The sequence below is a fragment of the Leucopleurus acutus genome, assembly GCF_964270905.1.
Source record: "Leucopleurus acutus genome assembly, chromosome: 1".
NCBI lineage: Eukaryota > Metazoa > Chordata > Mammalia > Artiodactyla > Delphinidae > Leucopleurus > Leucopleurus acutus.
In genome coordinates, this window is record NC_139142.1 from 131,086,337 (window position 1) to 131,107,606 (window position 21,270).

The following is a 21,270-nucleotide window of genomic DNA, read 5'->3' on the forward strand; positions in this document are numbered from 1 at the left end:
CAACACTGCCCACTCCCACACCCAACAATAATTCTAACCTCAATGGAACTTGATAGGCTTTAAGTAAAGATACAAGAAGTATTATCAGCCTTAGGTTGGTCGGTCCCCTTACAGATGGTCCCAAGACAGACTATGCATGCTCAAATGGATGGTGACCAATGTCTGTACTGAGCCATACTTTTAGCCTTACCCTTAATTTTTTCCTAATCCTAAAGCCAATTCATTCAAATGTTTAATGCTTCCATCAACACTACGCCAAATAACCATAGTGAACAAAATTTCCTTAAAAAATATTTCATTTGTGTACAACAAGGAATCATTAATTTATATCTGGGAAACAAGGAGTCTTTTAGGAAATCAAATCAACTTTTTTAATAACTTTATTTCAACTCTCCATCCATTTCTTTTATCTACAAAATTAAACCTATTATTATTACCACCCTTATTCTAATTTTAGGGCTCACAATCTCACAACTGAAGATGGCTTTGAAGCTAGATTTAATCATTACTATAATCTAACCTTATAGTGAATTAGAAAAGATTTACCTGAAGTCTTTGTTTGGTACTGTCATGGATGGTTTTAAATTCTGGTCCATCACTGTCCGCCTACAAATAATGGAGGATAAAGCCACTGGGTTGCAAACACTAAAAATTCACACACTGAAAAAATATATATATATTCTTTACTTTTCAAAGTATGCTATGAAAACACTATAAACATATTTCTTAAAGGCAAAGAAGAACATGCCAAAAACATGACCACATAAGCATTTCTTATATTCTACAGAAGCAAAAACCTGAACTCCTTATCCTACCTGGGAGGAAATGCTAAAGGTAGGGGAAACTGTCAGTGTATCTAGATTATAATAGACTTTGCTTCAAATTACAATGGAAATTTGTATACATCTACTTATTCAAAAACATAGGATTAACTCAGAAGTTTACTGAAATTATCCAGGATTGTCAGATGCTTGCATAAATCACTATAATTAACCAGTTTTAGGATGAAAAATTTTAGGGGAGAAAACCAAGATATTATATACAGGGGGATGACATAATTTCATACATGCAAATATTAAAGAATCCTAGAAATGAAACTACCTTTTTCAATAACATTTTCAGAAGGGGTTCATCTGTTACATTAGAAGAGTTAATAATGTGAAGAGGTTCTCCTTTAGAGTCTAAAAGAGAAAAAAGAGAGGGTAGATTCATTATTAAGTCGTTTAGACATTTCAAATGTATTTAAAAATAGACCAGCCAGTTACACTAATATACGTTTGTCAAAACTCAGAGTTGTACGCTAAAAAGGGTGAATTTACTGTATATAAATCGTATCTCAATAAAGCTGGCTTTGAAAAAAAAATTAAAGAAACTCCAAAAAACACAAAAAAACCAGCACTGGCCAATTATAAACGCTATAACATTTGGTACTACTAGTATTACTTATTTGAACAAATCATAATAAAGGACAAAGCTATAAAATACTTAAACTAGTGATTATTCTCAATACAAGTTTGCTTTACTTAAAGTTACCCCATAGAGTTCCTATAACTTTAAACACCCATACCAACTTTAAAAGTTGGCTTGGTGCAATTTAGAAAGTGAATCTGAAAGGCTGAAGAGACTACAAGGTGACGTTAAATTTTTCCTCTATATATTTCTGGGTTGTTTAATTTTTATTTTTCACAAGTATATATTAACGTCATTAAACACAAATAAAAAACTTATGTAATTTTAAAATAAATAAAAAACCAAAGAAAAAAAGTTACTTCCTAGTAAATTAACTCACCTTTCAAAAAGGGTCCCTGGGCTCTATACCTGGGTATTGTTCTCAGAACACAGTTATAATGTTATGTTGCTTTTCATAAGTACTGAAGTGTTATGTACTGAAGACGTATGCCTCATTTTTCTTTTAGATATATTCTACTTTCTGCTAAATATTTAGATATAGACTTACTTTATGATAAATAACTACATAATGAATTTTAACTATCAAATTACTTCATATTAATGTAATAAATTTAAACTAAATAATTATGGTGACACTAATAAATATGCTTCATGTTGATAAAAAGGCAGTGACCATCTGCCTATTACATGCACAATTTACAGAGACTATACTTCACACTTACCAGTGAACTCAAAGCATTGCATACTAATTTTTTTTAGATAAGCTTCAGCAGTCAGGTCGTAGGCTTTAACTCTAGCTTCCAGTCCAAGCTGCAGGACATTTAGTTCACATAAAGGCCTTCCTTTCTTTTCTGCTTTTTCCATCAAAGTAATCACGACCTAGAAAAAGGTACCATTATTACCACAAACTATTTCACTAATATACACTGAAGTTAATTTAATAATCATCAGGAATGATATTATCAAAATATTCACACAGCGTAAAGATGTTCACTTCTATTTGTGCCTGGAAATTACCTAAGGTTATTTACTTTGGAAGGCCCACTTACTTGTTCAGACTTTTAAAGCACTGTCACTGTATTTTAATGGATTTCAATATAGTTATGAAAAAAAAAAGTTGTTCTGCCTAATTCCCGGAAGTCCTAGTCTGATAGATGGTGTCAGACTAGATCTGAAAGTCTGAGATAAACAGTCAATTTTTAAACTACTCCTAAGGCAAGGTTTCTCAACCTTGGCACCACTGACATCTGGGGCTGGATAATTCTTTCCAGTTGGGAGTAGTCCCATGCGCTGTAGGCTGTTTAGTGGCATCACTGGCCTCTACCCACTGGTTGCCAGTAGCCCACTCTCTCTCTGGATAGTGACAACCAAAAATGTCTTCAGACAATGCTAATTATCAGCTTGAGGGGAGGATGCAAATTGCTTCCCCCCACCCTAATCACTGTCCTAAGGGAAGGGAACTGTAATTATATGTATTACAAATAATATTAAAAAGGACTTACAGGCTTTATATGTACATATGTTAATGAAACCCATTTGCAAATAGAATTATTCATTTATCAATGTTTCAGTTATCAAAGCCTAAAAATCTTCAATAACTGTAACATTAACCAGAAAAACAGCAGAGGTTTAGCATGAAGGAAGTTAGTTTCAAAACATGTATTTCAGATCAAAAAAGTAGCACTCATTTGTTTAAAAGTTTATTATTTTTGACTCAAAGATAGAACATAACCTCTGCGTAGCTATTTAACAATGAAGGGATTTTGGAGAAAGTTCTTCTAAGTCCCTGTATCCGCAATGCTTTCCCACATACACACGTGTGTGCCTGTCCCACTTTCTACCCTGTCCCAGCCCCTTTCCTAAACTCCTTTCCTCAGACTGTATCTTCTTCTTCTTTAAAAATTCAACTAAATCTCACTTCTTCCAGGTGATCTTCCCTGACTCTTTCAGACTGCTTAGATGCCCTCTTCCTACCATCACTGCCACAAGCTCCCTGGGCACATTCTTAATGGAAGTACTTAACAAAAATTTTAATTGTTTTCTTGTTTGAGTTCAGAGTTTATGTCTTTTACTTCTGTATCCTTAGCACTTAGTACATGCAATGAATATCTGTTATGTGTGTGAACACAGAAGAGGAAAATTCATTTAACCTTACCTTAAGAATCTGCAGATGGAAAGCAGGTAATGGTAATATAACATTTTTTAAATGTAGGCATATTGTGTTTTATTCTATTAATGGTTTCTAAAATTTGCAAAGAATTTCTCTGTCATTTTTCCCTTTCCTGCCTTCCCTATATAAAATCCAAAGCAGGCCACATTCCAACTGTCCTAAAATCATTTGAAAAGCCTGTTACAGGGCATATTACCATTTTCTCTGTAAATATTATATCCCCCAAATATAACTCATCTTTAGCAAACTCTCAAATTTTTAAACATTTCTACATACAAATTACAAACAGCCTTTGTAAGCTTTTTCTATCCATATCAATAATCTACAAGTTTACTTTATTAGAGGTAATTCCAAATATCCATTATTTATCCACCTCATTTCATAAAAACAGATGAAAATTACATACCTCTTTGATTTCAAATTTCAGCAGCATATTAATGATGTCTACAGATCTAATTTCTTCCACTCCAGCTGTTAAACTATCTTGTGAAACATGCATATCTTGTTTTAATGTAGAGATTTCAAGTGGCTCTTTAGTTTCACCTAAAGATGTTTAAAAGAAATTCATTCACTTCTATTCACACATTTCTTACATGAATACTCAACAAGGACTTATACAAGTACTCTGGACTTGGTTCAGGCATTGAAAATCCACAAATCAGTCACACACAGCTCTAGCCCTTAGAAAGCTCATGGCTTAGTAGAAGAAACATATATACTTAAAATACAAACAAAATAAGAAGGCCCCACCTAGTCACATTAAATGGACAAATGTTAATAGTCTCTAGATAAAGTACGTAGAAAGCACAGAACTAAGCATGACACTGTCATGAGAAGGTCAAGAAAGTCTTAATAGGAGAGTTATAATTCAAGTAGAACTGAAGGAGCTCCTCACACAGAGAAGAATAAAATAAGAGGTAGTAGAAAACCACAGAGAGATACCACATCAGGATAGGTTTTGCAAACAGAATGGAGTTTGATATGGTTACATCATAAGGAGGATAATAAGAGCTAAGGCTTGATATGAAAGAAGCGGGGGGAGGGGGAGTTAAAGCCTCTTACGCCATACCAAGAATCAAAAGTAAAACCATATGAATATGACCCTGTTGTCCTGAAATTCACGCATCCTGAAATGCAGTAAAATTGCTTTCTAAACTGTAATACACAACACTAATAATAGCTATCATTTGCAAAGTACTTAATCTCTGTGTTGGATGTTGTGCTAACAGACGTTCACAGACTATCTCATTTAACTCTTATAACAACACTTTAAGGTAAAACCTTTACATCGTCCTTATTTCACATATGAGCAAATTGTGGTCCAGACAGATTCAGTACCTTGTCTAGTGTTTTCCATATGGAAAACCACTGCTGTTAATTATTACCTTTGAGAAAGCAATGCATAGGGCAAGGTTTCTTAACTATCACCTTATTTCAGCACTGTTCCAAACATAATGTGATTGAGGGAAAATAATTCTACCAAATATATTTCTTCTAGAAAACAATTCCTGGAACAGGCAAAGATTTCTTAAATAGGAAATAAAAAGCACTGATCATTTTTTAAAATTGTGTATTAGAATTCATTAAAATTAACTAATTCTATTAAAAGAAACCCTATTAAGAGAGTGAAAAGGTAAAGCACAGATAGGGAGAAGATATTTCTACACATACACTAACATGTATACATATAACCAGCAAAGGGCTCCTAACCAGAATGAATAAACAACTCCTATACACCAATTAGAAAAACGACCATACCTCAGTAAAAATAATGGTCAACAGACTTGAATGATCATGTCATAAAAGAGGACATCCAAATGGCATATGAAAAGGTTTTTAATTTCATTAGTTACCAGGGAACAAATAAAAAACATAGAGATACTACTATATAACCACCAGGATGGCTAAATTTTACAAGACTGAGGATAGCAAGTACTGGTGAGAATGTGAAACAACTGGAACTCTCATACATTGCTAGTAGGAAAGTAAACTGGTTCAACCACTTGGAAAACTGTTCAATATAGCCTGGCGTAAGTTACTGAAGCGAAATGTAAGCTAACATATGACCCGGTAATTCTACTACTAGCTATATATCCAAAAGAAAACAGTATGTAAGTGTGCCGAAAGACTACAATGACATTCATAGCAATTTTACTCATGACAGTCAAATACTGGAAACAGGAATAAAAAGAACAAACTAGCGCTATAGACATCAACATGGATGAATCCCACAAAATGTTGAAAGAAGCCAAGGGATCCGCGCGTGGCAGCGCTGCAGCCGCACAGCTCTCTGCTGAGCCCCAGAAAGGCCGCGCCGGCCCCGCCGCGCTCGTGGTCACGCTGCTCCCCTCGCCGCGAGGGGGGAGAGGGCTCGGGGCGGCGTGGGTGCCTACCGCCCTCCGAAGGGGCCGTGGGGACGGGGCGCGGGGGCTCTGCCCCCGGCCCGTGCCCACCCCCCCAACCCCGCCGGAAGCCGCGCTCGGCCCTCAAGCCCCGGACCCTGAGTTCGTCACGCGAAGCTCCGAAATCCCCGGCAAGGCTCTGCGGAGGCACAAGCTCGGGCCCGCTCTCACGGAGGTACAAATGATGCAAAATGGATACCTCGCCCCAGAGACAGATGAAGATGATCTTTAGTCTGGCTATAATGACTACAATCCAACCTATGATACCGAGGAACTGGAGAATGACACAGCTTTTCAGCAAGCTGTGAGAACTAGTCATGGCAGAAGACCTCCCGTAACTGCTAAAATACCAAGCACAGCGGTTGCTAGACCTGTAGCTACTGGGTATGGGTCCAAGACATCCCTGGCATCAGCAGTGGGAAGCAATGCAGGGGCTCTTCAGGATGGAGTTACTAGACCCATGACAGCAGTGAGGGCAGCTAGTTTTACCAAAGCAGCTTTGAGAGGCTCTGCGTTCGACCCCCTCGGTCAGTCGTGGGGCCCTGCACCGCCCCTGGAGGCCAGGAACGAAGACAGCCGAGAAGAAAAGATAAGACAAGTGGAGAAGAAAGTAAATGAGTCAGTAGAAGAAAGCTGTATTGCTAACTGTCGTGGAGACTTAAAATTGGCCTTAGAAAAGGCAAAAGATGCAGGAAGAAAAGAGAGAGTCCTGGTGAAACAAGGAGAACAAGTTACAAGTCCAGAAAACATCAATTTGGATTTAACTTAATCAGTTCTTTTCAACTTGGCCAGTCAATATTCAGCTAATGAAATGTATGCTGAAGCACCAAACACCTATCAAGTTACAGTGAAAAATAAGATGTTTAGCAATGCAGGACGGTTGAAAGTGAATATGGGAAATATTTATTTAAGGCAAAGAAATTATTCCAAAGCCATTAAATTCTACCAAATAGCCTTAGATCAAATTCCAAGTGTCCATAAAGAAATGAGGATTAAAATTATGCAGAACATTGGAGTTAACATTTATTAAAACTGGGCAGGGCTTCCCTGGTGGTGCAGTGGTTGAGAGTCCACCTGCCGATGCAGGGGACACAGGTTCGTGTCCCAGTCCGGGAGGATCCCACGTGCCGCAGAGCGGCTGGGCCTGTGGGCCATGGCCGCTGAGCCTGCGCATCCGGAGCCTGTGCTCTGAAGCGGGAGAGGCCACGGCAGTGAGAGGCTCGCGTACCGCAAAAAAAACCACACACACAAAAACCTGGGCAGTATTCAGATGCCATTAATTTATTTGAGCACATAATGAGTATGGCACCAAATCTGAAGGCAGGCTTCAACCTAATTCTTAGTTACTTTGCTGTTGGAGATCGAGAAAAAAAGAAGGCATTCCAAAACTTGATTGCTGTTCCATTAGAAACTGATGAAGATGATAAATACATTTCACCAAGTGATGACCCACATACTAATTTAGTGATTGAATCTATAAAAAATGATCATCTAAGGCAAATGGAATGTGAAAGTAAAGACATGGCAGAAAAATACATCATGACAGTTGCAAAACTCATTGCTCCTGTAATTGAAACATCTTTTGCTGTAGGTTATGATCGGTGTGTTGAAGTTGTGAAAGCTTCTCAGTATGTAGAGCTGGCAAATGATCTGGAAATAACGCAATTACATACCTGAGACAAAAGGATTTTAATCAACCTGTAGAGACCTTTAAAATGTTTGAATAAAAGGACAGTAGAGTGAAGAGTGCAGCTGCACCCAACCTCTCATTCCTGTATTATTTGGAAAATGAATTTGCAGAAGCCGGCAGCTATGCAGATTTAGCTGTGAACTCTGACAGATATAATCCGTCAGCTCTTACTCATAAAGGGAATACAGTTTTTGCAAATGGTGATTATGAGAAGGCAGCTGAATTCTAAAATGAGGCTCTAAGAAATGATTCTTCTTGTACTAAAGCACTTTATAATATTGGCCTTACCTATAAGAAGCTAAACCAGCTTGATGAAGCTTTGGACTGCTTCCTGAAACTTCACGCAATCCTTAGAGACAGCACCCAAGTCCTTTACCAGATAGCAAGTGTATACGAATTAATGGAAGATCCCAATCAAGCTATGGAATGGTTAATGCAGCTGATCAGTGTTGTTCCAACTGACTCCAGAGCTTTGTCTAAACTGGGAGGATTATATGACACTGAGGGGGATAAATCCCAAGCATCCCAATATTACTATGAGTCATATAGGTATTTCCCGTCCAACACTGAAGTCAACAAGTGGTTTGCAGCCTATTACACTGAAACCCAGTTTTGTGAAAAAGCCATTCAGCACTTTGAAAGAGCTTCTCTTATACAGCCTACACAGGTGAAATGGCAGCTGATGGTAGCTAGTTGTTTTAGAAGAAGTGGTAACTACCAAAAAGCGTTAGATACTTACTAAGATATTCACAGAAATTTTTCCAGAAAATGTTGAATGTCTACGTTTCTTGGTACATCTCTGCACAGACACTCGATTAAAAGAAGTTCAAGAATATGCAACAATACTCAAGAGATTGGAAAAAATGAAAGAAATCAGGGAACAGCGCATCAAGTCTGGCAGGGATGGCAGCGGGGGTCCCCATGGCAGGAGAGACAGGAGCGCTGGCAGTGACAGTGGCCAGAACTGTGGCTCTGGTAGCAAAGGCAAGCGGCTCAACGCCCAGCTCTGAGCCCTGCCTGGGACAGACGAGCCTCATAATGAGAGCAGTAGTAACAAGGAGCTAGATGCCTCCTGTGTGGATCCGCTTGGCCCGCAAATAGAAAGACCCAAAACCGCAGCCAAAAAGAGAGTCAACGAGGATGATTCTGCTGATGAACAGTTAGGAGATGATTTGCTTCCAGAATAATATATATTTTAATATATTATTTATTAAAGGAAAGAAATCACCTTACAAGAGAATACTCATGTTATAAAGTTTGGATTAATTATCCAAACTTTAATTTTGCACACTGTCAAAACTTTAAATAAATGTATTCTGTTCTATGAGTATGGATTTAGATTTTGTTTCGCTTTTAATGGAATAAAAACATGTGAAAATTAAAAAAAAAAGAAAGAAGCCAAAAATGAAAGTAAATTCTCTATGATTCCATTTATATGAAATTCAAAAAGAGGCAAAACTAATGCATGATATTACAAATCAGAATGGTACTTAATTCTGGGTGGATTCAGGGTCAGGGTGGGTGTTTGGTATTGATAGGTAAAGGCATAGGGAGAGCTCTAGGGTGCAGGGCTGGAAATGTGCTATATCTTAATCATGGTGATTACACTGGTGTAGCCATATATAAAAATCCACTGAATTGTACACTGAAGATTTGCACACTTTACTATATGTATTAACATACTGTAAAAAAGGTTTTAACCCCCTAGTATTTTGGGCTTTTTCTGAGACGCGATTGACATGTAATATTACATTAGTTTCAGGTAAAAAAAGTTTTTTTAAATTGAAAAAATACAGTGAGATACCATTTTTCACTCAGCAGCAAACTGGCAAAAATTTTTAAATCAGGTAATACACTGTTAGAAAAAGCACAGAAAAACCACCTGATGGGAGTACAAAATGAGTATAAGTTCTACAGGGGTCAACTAGCAAATCTGTCAAAATGTTAATAAAATAAATTTTATTAAAGGTATTGATTGAATTCGATTATTATTTTAATTTAACAAAAACTAAATACCCTTTAACCCAGCAGTCCTGGTATTTCCCCTACAGATAAACATGCACTTGTAAAAAAGTGTATGTACAAGGATATTTAATGCAACATAGTAAGAGTGAAAGACTGAAAACCACCTGAAATGTCCATTGATAGGGATTTGCTAACTAAATTATGATACTTCAACAGAATTTAATACCAAGCAGCCATTAGAAAGAATGAGTTGTATCTACACACAGCATATATAGAGATATGGAATGAACACCAAGACACTGTGTATGTATATGTGTACATATAAAACAGCTTAAAAAATAAGTCTGGTAGTTACTTTGCCTTTAAGGGCCACTGTAAATAAGTCTGGTAGTTACTTTGCCTTTAAGGGCCACTGTATCTAATAATTTAAATACTATTTGCATTTTTATTGCTGTACAATTTTTTCAGTATCTTTGTTCACTGGTTATTTATCAACCACTTCACTTTATATAGCTAAAAATCAGATCAAGGGACTTCCCTGGTAGTCCAGTGGTTAGGAATCTGCACTTCCACTGCAGGGGGCATGGGTTCGATCCCTGGTCAAGGAACTAAGATCCTGCATGCCACACAGCACGGCCAAAACAATTTTTTTTTTTTAATTTTTAAAAAAATTAAAAAATAAAAGTCAGGGCTTCCCTGGTGGCGCAGTGGTTGGGAGTCCACCTGCTGATGCAGAGGGCGCAGGTTCGTGCCCCGGTCCAGGAGGATCCCACGTGCCGCGGGGCGGCTGGGCCCGTGGGCCGTGGCCGCTGGGCCTGCGCGTCCGGAGCCTGTGCTCCGCAACGGGAGAGGCCACGGGAGTGACAGGCCCGCGTACCGCAAAAAATAAAATAAATAAAAGTCAGATCAAGTATGCTAAATAGCCTAGTGCCAACTTAAAATGTTTTTTTCTCTATACATGCAAGTTCAAAAATTTTTCCAGAATTCACCATTGATCTGAACCCCTTCTTTATGGCCTCCGCCTAACTCATGCAACTTAGAAATAACTGACTTTACTCAACTTAAAAGCAAACTATGGTTTTATTCAATAGCATCTTATTTGTTTTCTTGGTAATACAAATCGCAATTTGTAAATATATGTTTGTTTACTTCATTTTTATTGTTTGTCTCCCCTACAAAATTGTAAAAAGACATTTATTACACCACCTACTGTCAACCTCTTACCTGTCTCTTGCACTCTTGGTTTCACTTTATTCAAGTCTTCAGTAGCCTCACCAAGATTTTCTGCTAGTATTCGAAATAAAAGATTAAGATCTTCTTGATTTAGATTAACCTGTGAAATATGATGTTCCAAGAAAAGATAAAGATATTTCATTTTAAAATGAAACAATTTTAATATGGAAAACAAATCCTTAGTAACAAAACACTAAGGACAGGATACTCTTAACATTGACTAAAAAATTATATAATCACTGTACACTCAAGTATTCCACTACTTATGTTAAAAATTTCATTTTCAAATATAAGACAGTGTTTGGAGAAAAACAATGCGATTTACAAGTCAATATTAGTTTCATCTACTTAACCAATATGACCCTTAGTGAAAGTTAATAATTATTAAAGAAATCAGATCACTTTTTTTAATAAGTGACTTTCAGAACACACATAAATTCTACTTTTTAAACAATAACAATTTCAACGTAATAAAAACGCCACCTTCAATATGAAAAATTGGCATTTCACTCAATGCTATAATTATGAGGGGTACTCAAGATATCCCTAAAATAAAAGAGTATGTATATAATATACAGAATGAGCTATAATTATAATACACTAATAAATAATTTACAAACAGATCACTGCTAACGTGTACACATAACAAATTTAAAAGCTAAGTAACATTTAACTGAAGATTAAATTCTACTAAAATTAATAAAGATCCTGTTGGACAGTATCACACTGAAATTTTCCTTACAACAATCAGTAAAAATTCCACATTTCATTTAGATTTATAATGAGAAAGTCTTCAGAGTCTGAACTTTCAATAAGAAAGTTTTTTTCTGGGACTTCCCTGGTGGCGCAGTGGTTAAGAATCCGCGTGCCAATGCAGGGGACACAGGTTCGAGCCCTGGTCTGGGAAGATCCCACATGCCACGGAGCAACTAAGCCTGTGAGCCACAACTACTGAGCCTGCACTCTAGAGCCTGTGAGCCACAACTACCGAAGCCCGCGTGCCTAGAGCCTGTGCTCCACTACAAGAGAAGCCACCACAAAGCCACGCGCCGCAACTAGAGAAAGCCCGCGCGCAGCAATGAAGACCCAGTGCAGCCAAAAATAAATAAATTTTAAAAATAATTAAAAAAAAAATTTTTTTCACTCATATACTCACATTCATTGACTCAAGATGACCTTTAATTTCCACAACAGGCACCTTGTGGTACCAAGATGCAGCTAGATTCCGATTTACATAAAACTCCAAATTAATTGGATGCAACAGCTGAATATCAGGATGGGAGATGCCTGGCTGGATCACTGTCCTAATGAAAAATATAATTGATATATATGCATAAACATAGGGGTAAATGCAACATATCATTAAAAAAAACACAAAGCCCAAAGTTGCTGCTCTAAACATTGATTTGAAACAACGCTGTTTTAGTGTTTTCTAAACTTGGTCTATAATTAATTTAATCTACAATATACTGGCATGGACAGATTAAAACACAGCTGTCCCTTGAACAACACGGGGGACTAGGATGACAACCCCTCCATGCAATCATGTAACTTATAGTTTGCCCTTCATATTTCGGTTCCTATGTATATGTGGTTCCTCCATAACCACAGTTCTAAACAACCACAGGTTGTATAATACTGTGTTATTTACCACTAGAAAAAAATACCTGCGCATAAGCAGAACCATGCAGTTCAAACCCGTGCTGTTCAAGGGTCAACTGTATATGACATACAATTAGCCTTTAAGAAAACTTTTTTCTTTAAACAGAAGATAGATGACAACCTGAGTAAATTTTTAAAAGAAACTGATATTTTTGAAGCTATGGGGGAAATCATCAATACAGTTGTTCAAGGACTGATATGTGTGCTGGTACAGAGATTAGAGAAAAAAATGGCAAGATGAAAAGTAAGCTATCTCTAAGTTTATAAAGCTCCTCAACCAGGATTCTTTTCTGGACTTGTCTTATAATCATTCCTTTTGTATTTAAGATAATTAAATCTCCTTGGACGGGGTAGAAAATGATTTCAAAATGAACATACACACTTTCAAATGTCCTCTGGTGTGAGCCCTAGAGATACATCATTACTTACACAGCATTCCTGCCAAAAATGTATAAGCTCGATTAAATCATGAGAAATCACTCAGACAAAACTAAATTGAGAGTCATTCTATGAAACAACTAGACTGAACTCTTCAAAACTGTCATCATCATGAAAAACAAAGAAAGGCTGAAGAACTATCCCAGAATAAATGTCTATCAGTACAGAAATCCCCCTCACTAATATAGGATACAATTAAATGCCACATGTTATCCTGGATTGAGGGGAAAATTCTTGGAATAACTGGTAAAATCTGAATATAGAATGCATATTAGATAATAGATTATATCAATGTTAAATTTCCAGAATTTGATAATTGTGGTTATTATGTAAGAGGATTAATGTCCTTGTTCTTAGGAGACACATGCTAAAGCACTCTGGGGCAAAGCGTTAAGATATCTATTCTCAAACGGTTTAGCAAAAAATGTTTTAATTTCCAATTATAAAATAAATCTTGGGGATGTAACATATAGGATGGTGACTATAGTTAATAAGACTGTACTGTATATTTGAAAGTTGCTAAGAGCATATATCTTAAAAGTTCTCATAACAAGAAAAAAATTTTCTGTAAATATGTGTGGTGATGGATGTTAACTAGACTTACTATGGTGACCATTTAGCAATACATACGACTATCAAATCATTATGTTGTATATCTGAAACTAATATGTCATTCATACCTGAATAAAAATAAAATTTTAAAATTTTAAATATTTTAAATGATAATATGTATATACAGAGTTAAAGCAAATGTAAATAATTGGTGAATCTATTTGAAAAATTATAGGTACTATTTTTGCAATTTGTCTGTAGGCTTGAGATTTTTCAAAATAAAAAGCTGATTAAAAGACAGTTCTGTGCAACAGAAGTATGTTGAGCATGAATTTCAATAGTCATAAAATTTCATAGACAATATTAAATAATACTTAAATATCAATACATAATTATTGAAAGAGCATACCTAGAAAGCTTAAGCTTTGTTAGCTGCACATCCATTCTATCAATTACTGGAGGGTCTGAGTAGTCTTCACCAGATATCAGACTGAACTGATTGTGAACTCTGATTAACCCAAGATCTACCACTACTGCATTGGTGGAAATGGAAGACTGTGGGATGACTATAACTGGTGCTTTCAAATCAATATTGATAGAAACACGAAAGCTCCTCTGGGCAAAATCTTTCACACTTGTGGCAGCCTTTTCTGCAGCCTGAGCAGTGGCAGCACTCAGAGCCTCTTTGGCTGTCTGGAAATTGTTCAGGAAGTTCTGTGGACACAAAATAAAAGGAGTAATTCAAACAGGAGGACAAGCACATCATTTCTAACACCATCTTCTTTTTATTTATGTGCTAATTTTTTTCAAATAAATAACTTTCAGTTTAGTCCTATCTTTCTAGTTAGGAAAGAATTACTGATTATCCATCCATATTTATGAGCTACCTGACAAGGGCTAATTATAATTAGACTTATATGGCTGAAGAACAGAGAAAAAAACAGTTTTAATAGTTTTTGCACTTGAGAATTTGGATTCATTATATTCCAGCAAAAATAATTCCAGTTCTAGACAATGCTAGACAAAAATCATTATATGATTCAGATTTCAACTGTTAAAGAAAGGTTTTGACCTCTACATTAATCCATAAATACCATCAATAATCAAATCAATGCACAACCTGACATTCAAAGTTTTAAGATTTGCAATAATCATAATTATCAGACTTATTTTAAGTATTTCTAAGCCAAAAAATCTATATATAAATAGTGATTTTACCAGAAGTGACATGAGGAATTTATGGAGATAGACAATCTGAATACAGCCAACGTTCAGTGACACCACACTATCCACTTTGGACATGTCAGTATAGGAATCCCCCTCAGTAGCATCTGGATACAAATCCAAGTTAAAATGAAAGACTTCATTTCCCATTATTGACACAGCCTGAAAAGCAGAGATTTGAATGCACTCCATCCAATCGACAATGACAAAATAAAATCCCAATTTAAAAGGGTTTATAATCATTATAGAAACATTTTTCTATCAAAATATATTTTATTAGTATTTTAAAAAATAAAATATTTTAAAATAAAATCTCACATTCAATCATCAAAAAATATTAATGATTTACTATCACCTACTTTTTTATGAACTGTCTTAGGATCAACATCTGTGACAATAATATTTTCCAATCTGGCAAATAGTGACTGTTTTCTTGACTGAAGAGAAAGGGAAGAATCAAGTCCTGGAAAAGAAATTATATTATTATAATTTCTATAGATACCATAATAAGATCTGAAGATTTTTCTTCCATTGCATAACTTTATTCTGTAGGTGATATTCTTTATAAATTTAGCAATGTTTGAACTCACAATTGATAAATAAGTGCAATATTAGATATTTTTAGTTTTATGAACAATGAAACCTATAAACTCATTAAAAAATAATTATTTGAATTTTCAACCCTGTGAAAAAACTACATCTAGTGCAAACAGAGTATCTTAGGATTTTAGTAAATTCTTTACACCTTATATCCTGTCATTTACATGGAGACTATAAGAGTTTCATGAATCAAATTCAGACTAGTAGATGCACTGCCAGTTTAGAAAGAACAAAGAAAAACCCTAGTTTTCTGGGTTTTAAGTTCTTCAAGAATTGTCTTAAACATATTCTTTACCTTTACCAGATCACAATAAGCTGGTAAAGACAGAGTCAGAGAAAAAAACTACATTCATTTTAGCAGATTTTGCCCAGAAGAACATAATGGGCTCATAGGATTTGTTCTTCATGATAAGGTTGCTTTGCATTTGTACCAAGATAAAGTGTATTCACAGACCTTAAACTGGGTTTAATTAATTAATTAATTAATTCTGGGTTGACACTTAGCTCATCAACAGCATCCCTACATTGACATTAGTATTCCTTTCACCTCTGAGACAACTCTCAAAAGGGTCCAAAACACCAGTATGTGTGGTTCAACTCTCAAAGAGTTAAGAAAACATGCAATCCAATTATGTCATAAAATAAAATAATCCAGTTTTCACAGCTCAGAGCCTTCCATTTTATATATACTTTAGCATTGCAAAAACCAAAAAAGCTTATCTTTTGAACAATTTTTAATATCATGAGAACTTTTACCTTGAATCTTGATTTCAGCAATATTGTTCTTCTCATCACAAACAATAACACAGAAAGCATTCAACTTGGCAAACAGCCTGAAGTGAATAATGTCACTCTCCTTAGAGGATACAATCACTGCATATAAACAAAGCAATTCTATCACAGTGGATTCTGGTAATATACACTCTATTAAGGTTTCTTCCCTATATTAAGTGAACCATGGTTCTGCTTAAAATAATTTTAAAATTCTCAAATTCTTAAGTATTTCAAATACTTTTTTTTGCTTTATATATTCTTTATATATAGTTTGCATTTTTAATAGTGAGATGTACTACTTTGATAATGTAAAAGCAAGAAAAAACTTAAAATACATAAAGATAACAACACTGAAACTCAAGGAAGTTACTGAATATTAAATAACATGCCTATGGTCCCATAGTTTAAGTAGCAGAGTCAGGATTTGAACTGAGTTCTTTCTGATCCAAAAGCTGGGCTCTTATCCAATTCGATGCTATCCCTGAACCCTGGCCCTCATGTCTCTGGGTCTTGATTTCCTTATCTGTAAAATGTTAGGGAAGATTAACCCTCTATGGAGTCCTTTCAGGAGCCACTGAGAGGAGGAAGAGCTCAGAATAAATACAGGTCTTCTTCCCCTAATACTCATATAAAGGCATCCCCCATCACCACCAGAATAAGAACAAAAACATTTTTTTTAAAACAACAGTATTAACTACATTTATCTTACATATCAGGCACCCATGTATGACTCAGTTTGAAGGAAAGAACAAAGGTAGGCAAAATGGCATGTACATGACTAACCAGATGGTCTCTCATAAGATTCCCCATTTAGCTCTACAATTCTAAAACTCTTACTAACAAGAAACAAAACAGTGTTTTTCATACTTTTCTGCAGAGCTGAATTTTTTTGTTGCTTTTCAGTAGAAACTTGTACTTCCTTGGTATCACCCATGTTTTGGCCATCTGATGGAATTATGGTTGTCAGGTAATTAAGAGAAGAGAGAAGAGCTTGTGTATGCAGCAACAGGTTTAAAGATGAAAAAGCCACCTAGAAATATTTTAAAAAGAAAATTAGTTCCCAGGCCAATTATACCAGTAGTCTGCATGATGTATACAAAAGGCTCCTAACTAGGCTTGCATCACTGCTGTACACCACTTAAAAGGAAGAGAGAAGAGAGGAAGACTCACAACTCACAGTCCTTAAACAGGCAATATATGGAGAGTAAATTATACTTACACATTTTGGGGGTTCATTTGAGTATCAAGGTAACCTAATTACTCCATTTCCCAATCCTAATTACCATAGAGCCTACAATCTGCCTGTCATGGCCATTCTAAGATTGAATATATATATCACTTTTTTGAATCTTCAATGACTATCATTATGATTATATAAAACATATAAGTTAGAACATGAAACTCCAGAATCACTATGTATTACCACCATGTTAAGAAATGATTTCAGGCTCTGCAAATGGCTCTGCACATGGCCATTGAAGCTACAGTGTCAGCAGAAGCCAGTTCGCACTAGGAACTCTGGTGTGAAGGGCTGGGCGTGAGGCCTCTGCATGCAGCACCCTATGAGCAAGTGCATCTACACTAAGCACAAAGGAAAAAGAAAAAGCTTGTGGGATCTTGGTTCCCAGGCTGGAGGTCAGGCCTGAGCTCCTGTGGTGGGAGCACAGAGTCCAAACTGCTGGACTAACAGAGAACCTCAGACCCCAGGGAATATCAATCAGAGTGAGGCCTCCCAGAGGTCCTCGTCTCAGCACCGAGACCCAGCTCTACCCAACTGCCTGCAAACTCCAGTGCTGGACGTCTCAGGCCAAACAACCAGTAAGACAGGAACAGAGCACCACACATCAAAAAAAAAAAAAAAAAAGAAACGACAAAAAAATGTGTTACAGACGAAGGAACAAAGTAAAAACCTACAAGACCAAATAGGCAACTTAACCTGAGAAAAAATTCAGAGTAATAACGATAGTAAAGATGATCCAAAATCTTGGAAACAGAATGGAGAAATACAAGAAACATTTAACAAGGATCTAGAAGAACTAAAGAGCAAACAAACAATGATGAACAACATAATTACTGAAATTAAAAATACTCTAGAAGGAATCAAGAACAGAATAACTGAGGCAGAAGAACAGATAAGTGAGCTGGAAGATAAAATAGTGGAAATAACTGCCAGGGAGCAGAATAAAGAAAAAAGAATGAAAAGAACTGAGGACAGTCTCAGAGACCTCTGGGACAACATTAAATGCACCAACATTCGAATTATAGGGGTCCCAGAAGAAGAGGAGAAAAAGAAAGGGTCTAAGAAAATATTTGAAGAGATTATAGTCGAAAACTTCCTTAACGTGGGAGAGGAATTAGTCAATCAAGTCCAGGAAGCACATTGAGTACCATACAGGATAAACCCAAAGAAACACGCTGAGACACATACTAATCCAACTATCAAAAATTAAATACAAAGAAAAAATATTAAAAGCAGCAAGGGAAAAGCAACAAATAACATACAAGGGAATCCCCATAAGGTATGGGGATATGGGGATATACGTATGCATACAGCTGATTCCCTCTGTTATACAGCAGAAACTAACACAACACTGTAGAGCAATTATACTCTAATAAAGATGTTAAAAAAACAAAGATTTCAAATGTGACATTCATGAGATTTAAATATAAAATATGCAATTAAGAGTGAGTTCTCAGTCACTAAATAATCTTCTAAAACCACAATTATGGTCCTATCATTTAAAAATAAAGAATATATAGCTTATAGGAGAAAATATATTTTTAAAAACAGTAACTCCAGAAACCTAAAATAGCAACACAAATTGCTTTAAAGAATATATGATTTTCTAATAGTGAACTGAAATTTTTTAATAATCACTTTTTATACAAAAGGACTTCTTTTCATTGCTTCAAGACACTAAGTGGATACAAAAATTATTAAAAGGAAGATTCAATATTCAACAGATTTTCCCATCTCTCAAAAGTATAATCTGGGGCTTCCCTGGTGGCGCAGTGGTTGAGAGTCCGCCTGCCGATGCAGGGGACACGGGTTCGTGCCCCAGTCTGGGAAGATCCCACATGCCGCGGAGTGGCTGGGCCCGTGAGCCATGGCCGCTGAGCCTGCGCGTCCGGAGCCTGTGCTCCACAACGGGGGAGGCCACAACAGTGAGAGGCCCGCGTACAGCAAAAAAAAAAAAAAAAGTATAATCTGAAACTCATTTCTCTCATTTTCTTTTTACTGTATCCTAAAATTACATTTTGCCTCTTCTTCCTCTACTTGAGTACCTTAGTATAGCTCCAGAAGTACTCAACATCTCTCCTTATATTTCACATACTTTCTGAGCCCTGCATTAAAAGACAGTATCTAGTTTGGTTTGTTCAGAATCCTGTTGGTTCTTTGTAAATCAAAGTTCCCTCATCTACAGCATTCCCTCCTTTAGAAATAATTAGGATGTGATACAATGAGTTAAATAACAGTATTATTATCCTGAATCATAAACACAGAGCATGGTAGACATTTATGAGGCTAATTTATAACTTTTAATGGTTCCTCAAAGGATACTGAAGACTTACAGAGTAGGTTATTTTCAAACAGGATCTATTCTTTTAACAGAATTTCTTACCTTAAGTGTTTGTTCAGTTTTTTCAAAACTAGTTTGAAAACTGGGTCCATTCTTATCAGCCTAAAAAGAACAAAAACAAGAAAGAAAAAAAAAGTTCTAAAGAAGGAATTAAGACCAAAGTAAATGAATCATTTACTTATAATCTGTACTTAATTTATTTATATTTAGTTATAACTATTTTTAAATATATTATATATTTAATTTTATTATCATTATTATAAAGTTACATCCAAATCTATTTATTTATCATAAGAGTAAAAACCTGTCCTCCTCTTCAAACAGAGGAGAGCATGGCATCATTCACTTTTGGGAAACTGCAGCTAGGGATCAGAATGATAAACTCTGAGGGTTAGAAGGTTTAAAGGTAGTCTAGCCCATCTATCACCTAATGTTTAAATACCTTTAGAAAGTCTTCAGCAAGTCTATTTTAGGATATCTCCAGTGAAAGAAACCTCATTTTCTAAGAAATCAAACTTTAGAGAAGTTTGATTTAATGAGGTCTTCACACTGAATCAAAAATCTGTCGCCTGGGACTTCCCTGGTGGTCCAGTGGGTAAGACTCCGTGCTCCCAATGCAGGGGGCCCGGGTTCAATGCCTGGTCGGGGAACTAGATCCCACATGCATGCCGCAACTAAAGATCCCACATGCCGAAATGAAGATCCTGCGTGCCACAACTAAGACCCGGTGCAGCCAAAAAAAATAAAATAATCAATCGATAAATAAATACATATTTTTTAAAATCTATCTCCTATCATAATAACCAATTGGTTCAAGTTATGTCCCTTGGGAACATACACAGTAAATTCAAAGTTTTACCTCCTGTGAGAAGCCTTCTGGCTAGATCAATATCCCTGCCTCCCTGCTCCCATAATGCTTTGTGTTCTTCCTTATTAAAGAATCAAACACATTATATATTTTTTTGAATTTTATTTTATTTTTTTACACAGCAGGTTCTTATTAGTTATCCATTTTATACACATCAGTGTATACATTCCAATCATAATCTCCCAATTCATCACACCACCCACCCCCTGCCACTTTCCCCCCTTGGCATCCATAAAACACATTATATTTTAATTGTTGTTTACCTATCTCCCTACTGGTCTACAAATTCCTTGAGAACAATGAATGTTTTTCATCTCTGTATCCTAACACAACCTGACACAAAAGACATTCAACAGTTATTGAATAATTAAATAAATCAACTAATCTTGAATGAAGCTGAATACCATCAGTTCATATAACATTCTTCATATAACATATTTTTGAGTCCTTCCGAATCCAGGCAATTCTCTTCTGAACCAAATTCAATTTGACTTTATCCCTTTTGATGTAGGATACTTAGCCAAATATCACCTACACATACAATGAATGTAGGTAGGTGAATGTGCCCCAGAAGACAGTAGTAGGACCTACTTTACCCCAGGCTTCCATCTTTGTGGACAAGAAGTGTGACTTTGTAAAATCTTAGTCCTTACTTGAGTGAAAGAGAAAGAGGTGTGCGAATGGAAAGATAAACAGTAGAT

The 21,270-nt window shown here is 36.0% G+C and overlaps 1 protein-coding gene and 1 pseudogene across 2 annotated transcripts in view; one reads left to right on the forward strand and one right to left on the reverse strand.

The window, feature by feature from the left end:
• Window positions 1-21,270, reverse strand: part of VPS13C (vacuolar protein sorting 13 homolog C) — a 172,940-nt gene that overhangs the window by 72,792 nt on the left and 78,878 nt on the right. The window contains exons 28-39 of the mRNA XM_082842024.1: window positions 19,744-19,803; window positions 16,988-17,150; window positions 16,103-16,219; window positions 15,106-15,209; window positions 14,741-14,908; window positions 13,932-14,236; window positions 12,027-12,174; window positions 10,862-10,970; window positions 3,987-4,123; window positions 2,133-2,289; window positions 1,102-1,181; window positions 547-606 (exon numbers count right to left, since the gene is read on the reverse strand). Of these exons, the coding sequence (XP_082698150.1) occupies window positions 547-606; window positions 1,102-1,181; window positions 2,133-2,289; window positions 3,987-4,123; window positions 10,862-10,970; window positions 12,027-12,174; window positions 13,932-14,236; window positions 14,741-14,908; window positions 15,106-15,209; window positions 16,103-16,219; window positions 16,988-17,150; window positions 19,744-19,803 (1,608 nt within the window). The remainder of the gene's footprint in view (window positions 1-546; window positions 607-1,101; window positions 1,182-2,132; window positions 2,290-3,986; window positions 4,124-10,861; window positions 10,971-12,026; window positions 12,175-13,931; window positions 14,237-14,740; window positions 14,909-15,105; window positions 15,210-16,102; window positions 16,220-16,987; window positions 17,151-19,743; window positions 19,804-21,270) is intronic.
• Window positions 6,052-9,586, forward strand: LOC309963582 (intraflagellar transport protein 88 homolog; annotated as a pseudogene). The gene is made up of 2 exons: window positions 6,052-7,022; window positions 7,246-9,586. The product of its transcript is annotated as an intraflagellar transport protein 88 homolog (transcript).